At 35.5% G+C, this 17,508-nt stretch overlaps 1 protein-coding gene across 1 annotated transcript in view; it reads left to right on the plus strand.

Annotated features, from left to right (window-relative positions):
• The window catches only part of LOC150100145 (uncharacterized), a 192,644-nt gene that overhangs the window by 108,393 nt on the left and 66,743 nt on the right, over positions 1–17,508 (plus strand). The window contains exon 5 of the mRNA XM_090403073.1: positions 3,594–3,678. Coding sequence (XP_090259199.1) covers positions 3,594–3,678 — 85 coding nt within the window. The remainder of the gene's footprint in view (positions 1–3,593; positions 3,679–17,508) is intronic.

Here is a 17,508-nt window from a genome sequence, read left to right on the forward strand (position 1 = left end):
AAGTATTGGAAAAGTTAGTTAAAGACAAAATTCAAGAATGGGTGGATCAGGATATGATATTCTATAGAGGCCAACATGGTTTTGTTAAAGGTAGATCCTGCCTTAGCAATCTATTAGCTTTTCATAATAGAATGACATCTGAGTTGGACAAAGGAACTGGCTACACAGTGGTACTTCTGGATTTTGCTAAGGCTTTTGACAGGATACCCCATGGAACACTGTTACGCGAATTAGAGCAGATGGGAATGGATACTAAATTGGTGATATGGATAGGAGAATGGCTCAGGGAGAGATACCAGAAGGTGGTGTATGGAGGAGCCGAGTCCAGGATAAGGCAGGTGACCAGTGGTGTGCCTCAGGGCTCTGTGCTTGGGCCATTGTTGTTTAATTTGTATATAAATGATATAGGAAATGGCTTAAAGGGAGATATTCAGTTGTTTGCTGATGATGCAAAGTTGGGTAGCGCAATAAAAAATCAAGCTGATGTTGAAAGTTTGCAGGATGATTTAAATAAGCTGGTAGAATGGGCAAAAGGTAATGGATGTCAGTTCACTGTGGAAAAGTGTAAAGTCATGCATTTTGGGATTAAAAGATTACCAGCTGTGTACTACATTGATGGAACAGTACTCCAAGAGATTGATGAGGCTAGGGACTTAGGGGTGTTGGTAGATAGGGAGATGAAGTTCAGGGGACACATTGCTAAGGTGTCCAAGATTGCACATAGGATTACTTGGTTGTTGAGGAACACACTTACATCCAGAGATAAAGAGGTTATTATTCCCCTTTATAAAGCGTTGATACTTACACATTTGGATTACTGTGCTCACGTCTGGTCACCTGGATTCCTTGGAGATGAGGAGGCTGTGGAGAGGGTTCAGAGAAGAGTGACCAAGTTGGTGAGTGATGTAAATGTAAAAAATGCTCCCTACCTGATAGATTGAGAGCTTGTGGATTGCAGAGATTGGTTGATAGGCAGAGAAGAGGGGATATGATAGAAACATTTAAATTACTGAAAGGTTTTATAGGATTGATACAGGGGAAATGTTTCAGCTGTGTGATAGTGATGGAAGAACAAGAGGTCATCCCTGGAAATTAATGAAGAGTGTGGTTAACAAGGGTGTCAGAACAAGGTTTTTTGCCTGGAGGGTGGTGAATGAGTGGAATTCATTGCCTGACTTAGTTGTGAGCTCTTCGTCTGCAAATGAATTCAAGAAGAGATATGACAGATATTGTTTTGCTAGTTTGGGTCTCCTGCGATGAGTCTACCGACTCCATGGAGATACCCGTAATAATAATAATAATGATGATGATGATGATTGTGATGTTACAAACAGAATAGAACAGAATAAGTACTATACTGTTCAACATAACAGTCATCATGGGTTTGTAAATGTCTTGCATTAGCAATAGTCTCTCTCCCTGTAGAGAGATTGTTGCTGATGCATGTTATATGAGTCTCCCTGAGAGACTCATATAACATAATATTTTTGGACTTTTTGAAGGTATTTAACAGATTATCTGAAATATACCAGAAAAGGAAATAACCAGTTGTGAGCCTCAAGGTTCTGTTCTTAAGCTACTACTGTTCAACTTATTTTTTAATAATATTTTATGTTGTTTAACTTGGGATATTCAACTGATTTACAAAGCTGGGATTAGTTATAGGAGTGATGCTAATGTCAAGTACCTCAGTAAAATTTAAATAGGCTTTTTAATTTGGGAAGATGAGTGGGGTTTAATATTTTAATGTGAATAAGTGCAAGTTTTTGTACACATTGGTGTGCAGAAGTGTAATGCTGTATACTGTATTAGTAGAATAAAATCATGTTCCAGGAAGTGGATGAGATTCATGGTCTGGAGATAAGAGTTACCAGAGACCTGAAGTTTAAGAAGCACATGCATACATCCTAAAGACTGTGTACATATTTTTGCTATTATAAGGATAACACTATGAGTGCAGATGAGGAATGTGGCTATATGTACAAAGGCTTCAGTCAGGATACACCTGGCGTATTGCATGTGAGCTTAATCCAGAATTTCAGGAAACTTTAGAAGGGGGGTGGGATTCCCAAAATAGGTTGTTGGGGCATATCAGCAATCTGGCTGTGGAGAAGTTGAGTAAATGCAAATTACAGGAGAGGAATTTGTTGTTGTTAAGGTGTTAGAAAGATTGGTGAGGATTAGGATTCAGAAATGGGTTGATAACAGTAGTATTTTTAATGATGGTCAACATGGATTTGTTAAGGAGAGGTGATGCTTTAGCAATCTGCTTATGTATTATAACATGGTGGCAAATTCACTGGATAAGGGAGATGTATATACAGTGGTGAAGTTTGATTTTTCAAGGCCTTTGATAGACTGCCACATGATAAGCTGGAAGCTAAATTGAAACAAATCGAATTAGATAACAGGCTAGTGAGTTGGATAACTGATTGACTGTCAGATAGGTATCAGCAGGTTGTTTATGGAGGTGTGGTATCCCAAAAGAGAAGGTCACTAGTGGAGTGCTCCAGGGATCTGTTTTGCAACCATTATGGTTGAAGTTATATGTTAATGACTTTGGGACTGGCTTAACTGAAGATATACAGCTGTTTGTTTGCCAGTGATGCAAAGTTAGGAAGAACTATGATAAGTAGAACACATGTGGCCTTGCAGAAGAATCTCATTAGATTATGTGAGCAGAGCTATCAGTTTAATGTTGCAAGTCCAAGGTCTTGAAATTTGGTAGCAAGGTTGAGATGCAGAGTATGCAATTAATGGAGAAAATTTAAAGGAGGCGAGAGAGATCAGGGAGTGATGATGGACAGACTTCAATTTTAGGGATCACATTGCTAAAATTGTAAGATCATCACAACAGATTATGGCAATAATGATGAAAACATGCAGAAGCAAAGAAGTTATGGTTCCCTTGTATAAAGTTTTGATCAGGCCCCATATGGACTGCTGTGTACAGGTTTGGTCACCTGGTTTTTAAGGGGGATGAGGATGTATTGGGAAGGATCCTGGAAGGTTCACAAGTCAGTGTCAGATACAAGGAGAGAGAGAGATCAAGGGAATGCTGCTTGCAGAGCCTTGTGAATAAAAGGAGAGGGAATATGATTGAGGCATATAACTTGGGTGAGGAGTTGTTACTAGCTTAATGTAGAGCAGATTTTTAACAGAGTAAAGGGATACAAGGGTAGAACAAGAGACCTTACTTGGAAGCTGCATAAGGAGAGTATGAGCAGGAGAGTGAGAAGCAGTTTTTTTTTTCATGGAGAGTGATTGGCGAGTGAAATGCATTGGCTGAAAGCATGATGAGAGTTCAGAAACTGTGAATGGGTTTAAGGCACAGTTTGATAATCTTTATACATGAGAGAGAATATCGACATCTCACGATTGAATTCTTTAACTCCATGGAGATCTGATATTAATAATAATAAATTATTACAAAATGTAATGTGAGAGATATATCGTGGATGATTGAGACCTTCTGCATTGTCACTTGCCTCCATGAAAGTTAATCATAATAATAATATCTATTCATTCTTTAATTATAATAAATTTATTGTTTAAAATAACTGTTAATTTTTTTAATTAATTTTTAATTATAGTTCACCACAGTTGTCTGTGCACTATTGGGCTTGTTAGCTTTCATTGGTCATTGGGTTCCAGATGCAGTATTAATTTATGCTTTCAGTAAGTATTTATTTATTTATTAAAATTATTATACCTACTTCTGTTCATTTCTACTTATGAATATAATGGAGGAAACAAAATACAGCAGTAATTTTCTTATAATTTTCTCTACTTTAATTATTCCACTGATGATAGACAGTCAGCCTGTTTTCACTTTGCAACTAAGCTAACTAGAACAGAACACATTCATTTCTTCTTTTTCAACCTTTTGGTTATGTCCACTGCTGGACGAAAGTCTCCCCCATGGTTTTCCAGACCACTCAGTTTTCTGTCTCTCCCATCCATCTCACTCCTGCAATTCATTCCAGTTCATCCCTCCAATTTCTTCTTGGTCTTTCTCTTTGTCTTGCTCCATCCATTGGTCTCCATGCTGTTGTTTTTCTAGTCCATCTCTCGTCATCGCATCTGGCAATATGGCCAGCCCATCTCCACTTAGCCTGTTTAATTTATTTTACAATATCCGTGACACCTGTTTGAGATCTTATCCAAGTATTTGTCTTCCTATCTCATAATGTTATTTTTAGCATACTTCTCTCCATGATGTTGTGTTGTTCTCAGCTTTTTGTTTAGGGCTTCTGTTAAAGTCCATGTTTCTCCCCAGTATGTTAGGACAGGAAGTATGCACTGGGCGAAAGCTTTCATTTTTAGACTCATAGGGATGTCACTTCTGAATATGTCTCTCATTTTCCCATAAGCCATCCATCCAAGGTGAATTCTTCTTTCAATCTCTTTTCTTTGGCAATCCTCAAAGGATAACAATTGGCCCAAATATACATATGAGGTAACTTGTTCTATTTCATGGGTTTTCTATTTTGACAGTTCTTTGGTTTATGCATTTATTCATCATTATATTTCTTTTTTTTTCTATTTATTTTGGACTCTCTGGAGGTGTCACGTAATAATAATAATAATTTTTAATCCAATTAATCTGGAGGCTGCATTTAGCTGATTTAGCCTTTCTTCCAAATCTTCAAGATATCTGCTATTAGGACAACATCATCTGCAAATTTCAGATGATGCAGCCTTTCTCCATTTATGTTTATTCCTTTTGTTTCCCAATCAAGGCTTCTAAACACTCTTCTAATGCAGCTGTAAATAGTTTGGGAGATATAGTATTACCTTGCCAGATGCCTTTTTGTACTGGAAATTTTTCACAGTTTTTATATAATTAAATTACAGAAGTTGCATTATTGTAAATATGTTTTAGTGTTTCAATATATAGTTTCTCAGTTCCCTGGGTTTCAAAAGCTTTTAGTGTTGCAGATGTTTAAACTGAATCAAATGCTTTTTTTTTGTAGTCTATATAGGCCAAAAATAAGGGTTTATTGTATTCAATTGATTTTTCAATGAGCTGTCTTAATGTGTGAATATGGTCCAAAGTATTGTAATTCTTCTTAAATCCAGCTTGTTCACAGGATTGCATTCCCTCAAGTTTAGATTTTATTGTATTATGTATAATTTTTGTGACGACTTTATATATGGTGGGGAAGTAGGCTTTATAGGTCTGTAGTTTTTAATTACTTCCTTATTGCCCTTTTTAAAAATTAATATTAGAAGTGAATTGTTCCAATTTTTTGGAATTTTTCTCTGTTTTAGACATTTATTAAAGAGTTTAGTCAGCTGTTTGATGACAGGGCTTCTTCCCAGTTTTAAGAAGTCTACAATAATTCCATCTTCTCCTGGGGCCTTTCCATTCTTTGTTTCCTGCGGTACCATTTCCACTTCACCTTGTAAGATCTCAGGGGTATCATACTCTTTCTCACTCGAGTTATCCATAATTGATTCTTGGATGTCTCGGTCCTTATCTTCATAGAGTTCAGTATAAAATTTCTGAATTCTTTTGATTATTGCATCTCTATTTTTTTTTTATAAGTTCACCATTTTTTCCTTACAGCAGCTATTTCCTTTGTTCCAACTGATAATGTTTGTCTTAGAACCTTCATATTACTATTGTTTCTATTTTTTCTTTAATTTTTCTAGTATTATATGATCTAATTTCATTTTTCATTCTTTTGCGTATAGTTTTACAAATTTCAGAATATTCTATTTTATTGGTCTCATTCAAATCTCTTTACATATCTCTTCTTTTTTTCATCTGATCTAAGGATTCCTGTCTTAGTTTTTCCTCTCTTTGGTGCCTTTTTACACTTTCTATTTCTAATGCACAATTCAAGAGGGATTTTGTTAAGATTTCATTAGCATCACTGATGTAGCTGTGTTTAACTTTTTTTAGTTCATTATAAACAATGCCCTTATTATTATTATTAGACTTCTAAAGAGCCAAAGACTCATCATAGGAGGTAAGGCCAACATTTACAATAAGATCATCACACTATGCTTTAAACCCATTCACAGTTTTTGCACTCAGGCAATGCATTCATTCACTAATCATTCATGCGAGGAACCTGCTTTTCACTCCCTCGTTCACACCCTCCATTCCTGGAAACTATATAACAACTTCTCACCAACTTATGTCTCAATCATATCCTCTCTCCTTCTTTTCAAATTGCATTCCTTCAATCTGTCTTCATATTCCAGATTCCAAAAATCCTGACATTGCCTTAGTGATTCTTCTCTGGATATCCTCCTCCTTGAAAACTGTGAGACCAGATCTGCACATGATTGCGAATCAGGTGAATCACCTCATAGTCACTCTTTCCAGTTGGAGGAAGATTCATCAGCCAATTCACAATCATATCCTCTGATGATATGATCAGACTCTTGATTCGTGTGCTCTCTGTTACATACATATTTCCCAGATGCTATCTCATCATCCAATGTATATAATCATAATTAATTAATGAGGAAGTTATCACCTATAATTATCATCCTTCTCTTGCTTTGAAATCACTGCCATAATCCCCCCCCCCCCCACCATATCACCCTCTACTTTGTGCAGGTATAATTTTCCTACTTTCGTCAAAAACTTTTCCCCTCCTTTCTTTCTTGTCCTTTCTATTCTCATGAAAAACATCATGTTGTTCACCAGGATATCATCATCGCAATCATGTTCAGGTGAATAAACTCAGTCATTATGAGAATTTCATTGCTCTTATTTCTGATACCTGTGGCATTTGTAAATAAGCATAGCAATTCATTTCTTTGTCCATAATCAGTCATACCATGCCATCATTGCCCTCATCTCTGACTTTACCACTACCTGCTTCTGTCCACTCATCTTTACAAACCTTTATCGCATATCTCTCTCCAGACTTAACTACTCAATCCATCCAAGGCCATCCCATTCCTGTGTTCATCCTCATACTGTATATACTTTGCTGCTTCAAAAATCCACTCTCATCACACCATATCTACCTGTCCACCCTGATCTCCCCCATTTCTTTTCTTGCATATATTGCATTCCTTTTCTCACATTCTCATCTCTCATGCTACTCTCTTCATTTACAAACAGTTCAGTCTCACTTGTTCCACTCTCCTGGTCTTTCTCACGACCTCTGACTTTTTCTTCTTCTCATGAGAATGAAATACATTTCTTTTTTACATTTTCATTTGTCCACACATCAACAAACTGCATCCTTTTCTCCTTGCATTGTTCTGTTAGCCATTCATGATTTTTGCTTGCCATTTCAGTTCATTGTTATCACCTGATCAACATACTAATTTCCTTTCCTACTGCATTGTTGTCTTTCACTCTTCTCAGCAATCTTCCTGTGTCTGTCTCATTTAAATCATTTGCTTCCACCCACTAACTCTCTCTCTCTCTCTCTCTCTCTTATGCTTATTCTTCATATCCAAAGCGTTGATCACACTCTCATCCTTCTTCCTGGGAAATAATCCTTGTGCCACCCTCTCATTCTTTACACCTTTAATAATGGAATCTCCATACAGCACCACTCTTAAGTCATGTGCCAGCTTTTTTCTCCACTGTTTTTCATTTTATTCTTTGCATCCTTCCATTTGTATCAAATGCCTAATCTCATTTTGCATGCACCTCATCTTGTTTCTCATCTTAATGTTTTCCTTCTTCACATATTTCATTTCTTCAGTTGTGCTCTCTTTGGCATTGGTGCTGAATTTTGTTTTGTCATTCATACTTGCTTTCATTCCCACAATCATTATTGTTTTGCTCCATCAATCATCCTCTTCTGTTCCTCCAATTACATTTGCCTTTGCACCTGCTATCTCTTTTCTGTACTTGCAATCATATTCTCAGCACTAATGCTTACCTTTCTGGCTGATATTCTCAATCTTATCCTCCTCACTGTTTTCATCCTATAATTGATCTTCAGTCCTTGTTCTCAACTCTCATTTAATATAGTCTATCAAAATATTAGGCTTTCTGTGTATCTATACCCTCTCACTTCTTTTGTTCAGTTTCTCCATAAACTCATCCTCCACACTCTACCATGCATATGTACTGTACTCACAACAGCAAACCATCACTTGAAAAATCCAAACACCTCACCACATTAAATTTTTGGACTGCAAGTTGTGTATAGTTCTCATTCTCACCACCATTTTGCCTTCGTTTACCATAAGTTGCAATTACATAAAAAATTGCGACCAAACATACTAACATCCTTTTACAAACACTGTACATTCGTTCTCAACTATCACTAATGAAATGCTTACAATTTCACCAATATTATAAAAAATAGAAAAATAAAATTTATTGTGGCTTGAGTAGTTCTACTGATCATCTTCCTTCATATCACCACCAAGCAGATCTCTCTGATTTAAATAATGAGGCAGACCTCTCTATTTGGTTATGGAGAGGTCTGCCTCATCTATTTGGTTATAGAAAAGTTGGCTGTGGATACAGTTAAATATTGGTTACAATTGAATTTTTTTTAATCTATTGTTTGTTGATAAGCTATCCAAAATCTTTTTTTTATTAACAAATATCAGCAAGTTATGTATGGGAGAGCATTGTCCCAGAGAAGGAAAGTCATATTGTGCCTCAGCAGTTTGTTTTGGGACAGTTGCTGTTTATCTTGTATGCTAATATATTAGGAGAGATTTAAATGAAGATATGCAGTTTTTTGCAGATGATGCAAAGGTTGGGAGAACAGTGAGGAACAGAGTAGGTTCTGTAGCTTTACAATAAAATGTGACTTTACAGGAGGATTTGAATAGCCTATGTTAGTGGCAGGCAAGTGAAGTTCATTGTTACAAAGTGTAAGGTTTTAAAATTTAAAAATCAAGCAAGGGTTTCAGAGTATACAGTTAATGTGGATATCTTGTGGGTGCTCTAGATGAGCAGACAAGGATCTAAAGTTTAGGGGACACATTGCTAAAATCGTGATGACATTCCAACAGATAAATGCATTGATGAGGAAGGCATTGATATATATAGCAGTAAGATAATTGACCTTGATCAGTTTGTGATTAGATTACTGTGGGCAGATTTGGTTTTCAGGGGAACAATAATATATTGGAAAGTATCTAGAAGTGATTGACTAAAGTGGTATAACTCCATTCCAGAAACTGGTTACTCAGCAGAGTAACCAGTTTCTGGAATGTTGGCTATGAAGAAAGATTGAAGAAATGCAGTTTTTATAGCCTCATAGAAAGGAAGGAGAACAGGAAATATTGAGACATAAGTTGGTAAGGTACTCTCAGTGGACTGAATGTGGAAGAGATTTTTTGTAGGTTTTTTTGCATGGAAATTAGTGAGTGGAATGCATTCCTTGAGAGTGTGGTGAGTGTGGAATTATTTGGATTGAGTTGAATGCATTTGATTAGATATGTATAATAGTGGGACCTTGCACAATGAGTCTTTTGATGCCAAGGAAGTCTGGTGATTATAATGACACTAATCTCGCACACAAGAAAAGTTATAAAACCTATATACATTGGTGCCATATTTGGACAAGTGGTCAAGAAAAAAGAATGAACTTATTTATGTGTTAAACAGTTAGAGACTGTTGTTCTAGGGTAGAATGAAATTTGGTTTGTGGGTCTAAAGCTAGACACTGTGAATGGATATGTTGACCAATAGCTACATGTATGTTACAGACTTAAAGAATGGTAGTGGAAACTAATGCAGCAGGACAGCCACTGTAAAAATACTTGAAGAAAAGCATAATGTAGAAATGGAATGGCTATGAGTAAGTAATTAAAGTGAGTCTCTGGAGAAAGGATCATCTGTTAATTACATTGACTTTTTCTGAATTAAATCTGGTATTCTTTTTTAGGGAAAGAGGGATTTGACACACTATTCCAAATGTGAGAAGTAATGAGAATTAGCAGGTGAGAAGTAGTGTGGAGAATTTTTTGGAGGGTGAATAGGCTATGGATGTGATGTGCATGTGCCAGAAAAGACTAGAGGATATGAATCAGCTTAAGAAGTTAAAGCTGATCTGATGTGGTGTGGAGATTTGGGTATCAGCAGAGTAAAGGGACTGGAAGTGATATTGTTTTTGTGTGATGACAGGATTTTGTTTTGATAGCATTGAAAAATTGATGGTGTGCCTCAATCCAGAAGAATGGCAATGTGAAAAAACAGTGAAAAATCAGTTGCTTAAAACTGATTTTGGAAGAGCTTGATGCTTGAAATGTGTGAGAGCTATGTATTTTGTCAAATGAAGAAGAAGAAAAATAAGAGAAATAATGGAGAATATCATCCATTAGTAAAGCTTGGTTTGTGGGTCTAAAGCTAGACACTGTGAATGGATATGTTGACCAATAGCTACATTTATGTTACAGACTTAAAGGATGGTAGTGGAAACTAATGCAGCAGGACAGCCACTGTAAAAATACTTGAAGAAAAGCATAATGTAGAAATGGGATGGCAATGAAAACCAGGAGCAATCTCTTGAAAATAGTAACATGGAACATCAGAACACTCTACGAGGCAGGTAAATTCCTACTCCAGGAATTAGAAATGATGAAGGCCGATATTGCAGGTATCAGTGAAGTGAGGTGGACAGATACATGCATAATAAGAAGAAAAAATCGCACTATAATCTACTCTGGCAGTGACTTACACCTTAATGGAGTAGCGCTTGTCCTAAGTAATAGAATTGCAAAATCTCTACAGGGATATTGGCCCATAAATGACAGAATCATAACAGCCAAAATAACTGTTTTAATTTTTAATATGTTATTTAATAACATATTATCCAAGCATATGCACCAACCCAAGATCACCCAGATGAAGAGTTGGAACAAATTTATGAAGACATCCAAACTGCACTCTCCAGTGCTAAGTCAGATGATGTTATTATAATGATGGGCGATCTAAATGCAAACCTGGGCTCAGAAAAAAATCTCATTCTGATTCCAAACCCTTGGGAAACCAAGGGTTTGGAATCAGAAATGAAAGAGGTGAAAGATTAATTCAATTATGTGAAACCAATGACCTAATAATTGCCAACACATTGTTTAAACATCCTCCCAGAAGACTATATACTTGGAAAAGCCTTGGGAACATCTATAGAAACCAAATTGACTATATAATAATAAGCAAAAGATTCTGAAATGCAATAACACAAACAAAAACATATCCTGGAGCAGACAGGATCGGACAACAACCCAGTGATTGCAAAAATCAAAATAAAACTTAGGATACCAAGCCAACCATTCATAAGAGAAACTTATAATTCAGACTCATTTAACAACTAAGAAGTTAAAGACTTGCTTTATAAAAGAATTCACAAAATCCCTTAACAAATCTGACACCACAACTCGCACAGAAAATAGAACACCAATTGATGAAATTAACATGAACTGGCAAACATTCAAGAATAGCATCAATGAAGCAGCCAAAAATACACTCCCGCAATTAAAAAGGAAAAGGAATAAACCTTGGATGAATGAAAAAATACTGATGTTGATGGAACAAAGAAAAAAGTTAAAGAACAAACCTGAATATAAAAGCATGAATAAAGAAATAAAAAAAGAATGCAGGAAAGCCAAAGAGGAATGGATTAAATATATAAATGTATAGATATAGAAAACAGAAGCAGAGAAATGCATGAAAAGATCAGAGAAATGACAAGCAGGACAAATACAGCAAACCATGCAAGTATCATATTATATAGTATAATATGTAGACTCAAGAGACCATATTCTAATGGATAAAAAAGAAATCATGGAAAGATGGATTGAATACACAAAGAAATTATATGAACAACAAAGAAATGATATTCCTGAACAGACTGATTTAGAAGGACCATCCATTTTATTCTATGAAGTTGAAAATGCCGTCAGAAAACTAAAACCACATAAAGCTGCAGGAATAGATAACATGTTGGCAGAATGGTTGAGGGCTCTCGATGAAGGAGGAGTGAAATTTCTAACAAAATTATGCAATAAAATATACGAGACTGGATTTCTACCCAAAGATATTAATCACTCACTTTTCGTTCCAATTCCCAAAAAAACAAAAGCTACAAGATGTGAAGAGTTCAGGACAATCAGCCTCATCAGTCAAGTATCAAAAGTCCTCCTATACGTTATTCTTGAAAGAAATAAAAGAAAAATAAACATAGAAATAAATGATACACAAAGTGGCTTTAAGGAAAATGTAGGTACAAGAGAAGGTATTTTCAATGTCAGAACCATCATAGAAAGATATCTAGAAAAACAAAAAGATGTGTACCTCTGCTTTATAGATTACAAAAAGGCATTCGACAATGTCCAACATGAACAATTAATTGAAATCCTTTTAAAAATAGGCATGGATGGAAAAGACATTACGCTATTAACTAATCTTTACTGGGAACAGACTGCATCTTTGAGAATAAATAGAGAAATCTCAGAAGAATTCCCAGTTCAGAAAGGTGTGAGACAAGGCTGTGTCTTTTCTCCGATTCTCTTTAACCTGTACACAGAAGAAATATTTAATAAAATTAGTAACCTCAAAGGAATCACTGAAGGGGGCAGAAATATTAATAACCTGAGATATGCAGATGACGTGGTTCTTCTAACTGAAAACAAATATGACCTTAAAACTCTTGTAGATGAAACCCTCAAGTATAGTGAATAGTATGGCCTCAGTTTCAACTTTAAAAAGACAAAAATCATGATAATTTCAAGAGAAAAGAAAATACCAAAAATATGCATGAATATAAAAGGAAATAAATTAGAACAGGTGCAAAAATACATATACCTCGGACACTTGATCACAGAAAATGGCAGGACAAAAGATGAAATTAGAAAAAGGATTGAAATTGCAAGGTCAACTTTTAACAGGATGAAAAATCTACTAACATCTAGAGAATTAAATTTGAAAACAAGACTAAGAATCTCCAAATGCTACATATGGTCAACATTATTATATGCAGTAGAGACATGAACACTCTCCAATCTGAGTGTGAAAAAACTGGAGGCCTTTGAAATGTGGATGCTGCGAAGAATTATGAGAATATCATGAAAAGACAAATGAAGAGGTACTAGAGATGGCAGGCGTAAACAGGAGCCTGATGAAAGAAATTAAAAAGAGAAAAGTCAGATATTTTGAACATATTCTGAGATATAACTGCCTATGAAGGACACTTCTCGAAGGAACTGTTGAGGGAAAGAGAAAGAGAGGAAGACAAAGACTGGAGTGGATGAAAAAAATAGAAGACTCTCATATGAGGAATGCAGCAGAGAGGTGCAGAATAGGACATGGTGGAGACACATGGTAGTCAATCTCCTGGAGGGAGAAGACACCTGACAGGACAGGAGTAAAGCTACAGACAGGATTTGTTCTCAGTGGCAGAAGATCATTTATGTATGAGTGGAAAAGAGCAGGTGAAAGTACACAGTCCCTTAGGGAGGTATGCAGAAGCATTGGTGAGGAAATCTGAGGAGAGGAACTTACAAAGTACATATATATAGTAATATACAGTACATGGGGAGAGAGAGTGAACTGGTGATCTAGCCACAAAGAGTGGAAGACAGCCATAAGATAGTAGTTTCGATAAATAAATCTGTATGCCAAGCATTGATAATGTTCTGGAAATGTCAAGAGAGTAACATGAGTTTCTTCAAATCTTTCCATGGCTTGTGTCCAAAGGTGGATAATGTTAGTTAGATCTGCTGTGAATCGAATGTGGTGGAATTCATACTTGTGTTACTGATTAATTGGTGGACCTCCAGGTAGTGAAAAAGTTTGCTGTTGAAGAACTTCAGCATTATTTTTGAGAGAAAATTAAGGGAAGGACAGTAGGATGATCATTTGATGTCTGACTTTTATTTATTTTTGTAATTGACTAAATATAGGCTTGCTTTCATGTGGTAGATTGATACCAAATGAATATGATAGATTGTGAAGACTATATAGCAGCGTTTCTCAACCTTTCTAAGCCCAAGGACCAGCAAAATGCCTAAAACAATTCTACGGACCACTAAGTTATGTAATTTTTTTAAAAAAGTCCTGGGGATTACCAACATTTGTTTCGAATACATATGGAAACATAATTAATTAAATTGGAAGTAAATGATTAAAAGTGTATCATAATTGAACAAATTTTTAATTTTTATTAAGCAAATAAAGAATATGATATAATTATGTTACTATATACTTTTAATGAGATTGTTGAGCTTCTCGGCCCTTGCAGACTTGCTAGATATCTGGCTCAATATTGGTCAAATTCAGTCGAAGATCAGCACACACACACACACACGAAGACGATTTCTGTATTTTGTTTTTATTTGAAGGAGTTGTAGAAAACTGCATGATGATTTTCAATGCTTCTTCAGATAATTCGGGAAATTCACTTCTCATGAAGGCGAGATCCAGAATCGAGCCAAACCAAGATGATGGAATTGCATTTTAAGCCCACTGTCACTTGAAAGCTCATTTTTTTTTTTTTTCGATAACGAAAGGTTGTTCTCTTGATCGTAAGCCTGAAATGGATTACGAAAACCCACAGAAATTTCTTATAAAAGTAATTCAGAAAATATGTTTCAAAATTCTGTTTCAGAGTTTTGAGGCGGTCACAAACCCTTTCCAGAAACTCAGAATCAACAAGCATATCATTTTCCACTAAAAAGGGTGCCAATATTGGAAAAGGTGCAACTTGTCTGTCTTTTACATAACTAATCCATAACACCAGTTTTTTCTCGAATGCCTTTATATTGTTGTAGGCATCAAGAACAGTTGAAGAATTTCCTTGAAGGGAGAGATTTAGTTCATTTAATTTTGAAAAAATGTCTGAAAGATAGGATAGTATTGATAACCATGCTTCGTCAACAAGGAGTGATTCAGAATCAGAATTATGTTCATTTACAAACAATAAAACTTTGTGCCTTAATTGAAATGACCTTGTTAGTACTTTGCCCCTGGAAAGCCAGCAAATTTCAGAATGAAACAAAAGTTGTATATATTCACTGCCCATTTCATTGCAGAGTACTGAAAATAACCTGTTATTTAATGGTCGAGCCTTAATAAAATTAACTAGTTTTACAGCATGCTGTAGCACAGTTTTAAATTCTGATGGCATTCCTTTGGAGGCTAACACTTCCCTCTGTACCCAGTTCATATCCAGAACTACTTCCTTGACCTTAGAAACAACTCCACTATGCCTCCCTGTAAGGATGCAAGCTCCATCTAACAGAAGCCCATGCATTTTCCCACTGGATCCCTTTGTATATCAGAAGTATATTATGTAGCTATCGAGAGTGTGAAATATTTCTTCTCCAGTTGTACAGGATGACAAAGTTCTACAAAACAGAATATTGTCATGAATGTTATCATGCACATATCTTATGTAGCATATTAACTGTGCATCATTTGTAACATCAGTAGTCTCATCTATTTGTAATGCATAATAAGGGCTCTTTCGATTAACTGAGATTCTACATCACCTTCCATATCATTAATTCTGCGATGAACAGTGTCATTTGAAAGGGGAATCAAATCAACATCTTTAATAACTTGTTGACAAAGAGTTTTACCACATCTTTTATAACTGGAAGTAGTAAATTTTCCCCGATAGAATGAGGTTTCCCTGTTTTCGCTATGCGCAAACTTAAGAGATAGGATGTTCCAGTGCCTTGCTATTAATCGAATCCATGGCCGAAACTATATCTTTCCCATGATTTAATGTCTCTAAGCCTCGCTGAAAAAATTCAATTCAAAAATTCAATGTTATATATTTCCTACTGTATTTTTTTCTTTCAACTGCTGTTTCTATTACTTTAATAGTATCAGATTTACAATACATGTATCACAATTAGGGTTAGCATCACCTGTTTCATTTGTTTTTCAAAGTCCTAGTTCTAAGCCACTTTTACATTATTAAAAAATGTTTCCAAAAAATATAAATACTGGGGGTTAATTCACGACACACTTTGTCCAAGAATCACTTAGCACTTCTGAAGATATACTGAGCCTTGATTGAAGGAGGAAAGCCTTCAATAATCAAAATCAATAAACAACAAGCAATTGGTTGAAATGTTAATAACACATGTTTACTTCAAATCTGACAAAACAGCAAGGGAAGGCGGAAGCAATAAAACCATATTGTTGTTCACTTCACCCCTCTTTTATTACTCGTCATTCTGCCACTATTTGTTGGGTTTTTTAAGTATCCATTTTATTTCAATCATTTTTACTTACTTATTCAGTTTTAATTTGTTTTGTTTAGATAATTAAAAAATATATTTATTTATTTAATTTAAGTCTGCCTTCGGACCACCTGTCCCATCGTCGCAGACCACAGGTTGAGAAACACTGCCATATAGGATTGGTAGCGGTTATGTAGCACAAGTTTTCAGCACATAGGGAATACTACCAGTGATACATGATGGTGTTCCCCCCTATATATCAACAAGAAGACAAGTGGCTTTCTAAACTATTTACTGTTCTGTCGATATCTTTCATGTGGTGAACTGTTCTTGATATAGGAGATGGTGATTTGCCTTGATCATCTGTGCTGGAATTTGGTGAAGAAGAAGAATGGCAGAAGGTCAACTTTATTTTTGAGTGATGTTACATTGATACCATCGGGATGTATGTGAGAGAGGGTTGAAGCATGCAAGGGCTGAAATTGCCCTCAGTGAGGATCTGAAGGCACAACTGTTTTTTGAGCAGGAGACAAGAATTCTGCACTTTGTCCTTTCAAGTTTGATTTAGATTTTTTTTTTTTTTTTTTTTTTTGGAACTATTTCAAGCTGCCATGTAGGCTGAGTATGACTGCTAATCTCTGAACTCCTTTACTCAAGACATAATCTCTGGAATTGTTGTAGCAGATGAATTAGTGGAGAGATTTAAATGTGGGGTCAGATAACAAGTCTGTGGGAACGTTCATCACAAGAATAGATAAAGTGAAAAACATACCGAAGTAAGAGAATATGCTATTATAAAAATCTAATATTCATGATGGAATAAATAGACATATGTTATATTTTAGATTCTATGATCTAGCTCTTTACTTTTAAATCCAAAGCATAAAATATAAATAGGAGTTACAGCGTTTGTTTATATAAGTGATATAACTTATGCATGGCCTTGATATTGTATTATTTAAATGATCATAAAGCTCTGTCTAAAATGAATTTCCGAAAGCTGTTCTTGGAAATTCACTATAGCAAACCATCAATGATAGTGACAAAGTTTGCTATAGTGACAATTAACTCTCACTGTAGCAAACTTTGGCAAAGTCCACAGGCATAATTCTTTTGAAAACAGAATTATGCCTGTGGGACTTTGCCAAAGTTTGCTATAGTGAGAGTTAACTGTATCACTTTTAAAATCCTGTGATCTTCCACGTATACATATGAAACGCAAGTGCTGCTTTGCTTCTGCCATCAAAGATATTATACTGCCCTATCCTGGAAAAGCAGTAGCAAGCAGTATCAATTGTAAAAAGTAAATATACACTATGTTGACAAAAGGATTTGGACACCTAGTTGTAAAAAAAAATTGCATTTTAA

The sequence above is a fragment of the Typopeltis vanoorti genome, chromosome 13, assembly GCF_054136105.1.
Source record: "Typopeltis vanoorti isolate ZY-2024b chromosome 13, IOZ_Tvanoo_1.0, whole genome shotgun sequence".
In the NCBI taxonomy this organism is placed as follows: Eukaryota; Metazoa; Arthropoda; class Arachnida; order Uropygi; family Thelyphonidae; genus Typopeltis; species Typopeltis vanoorti.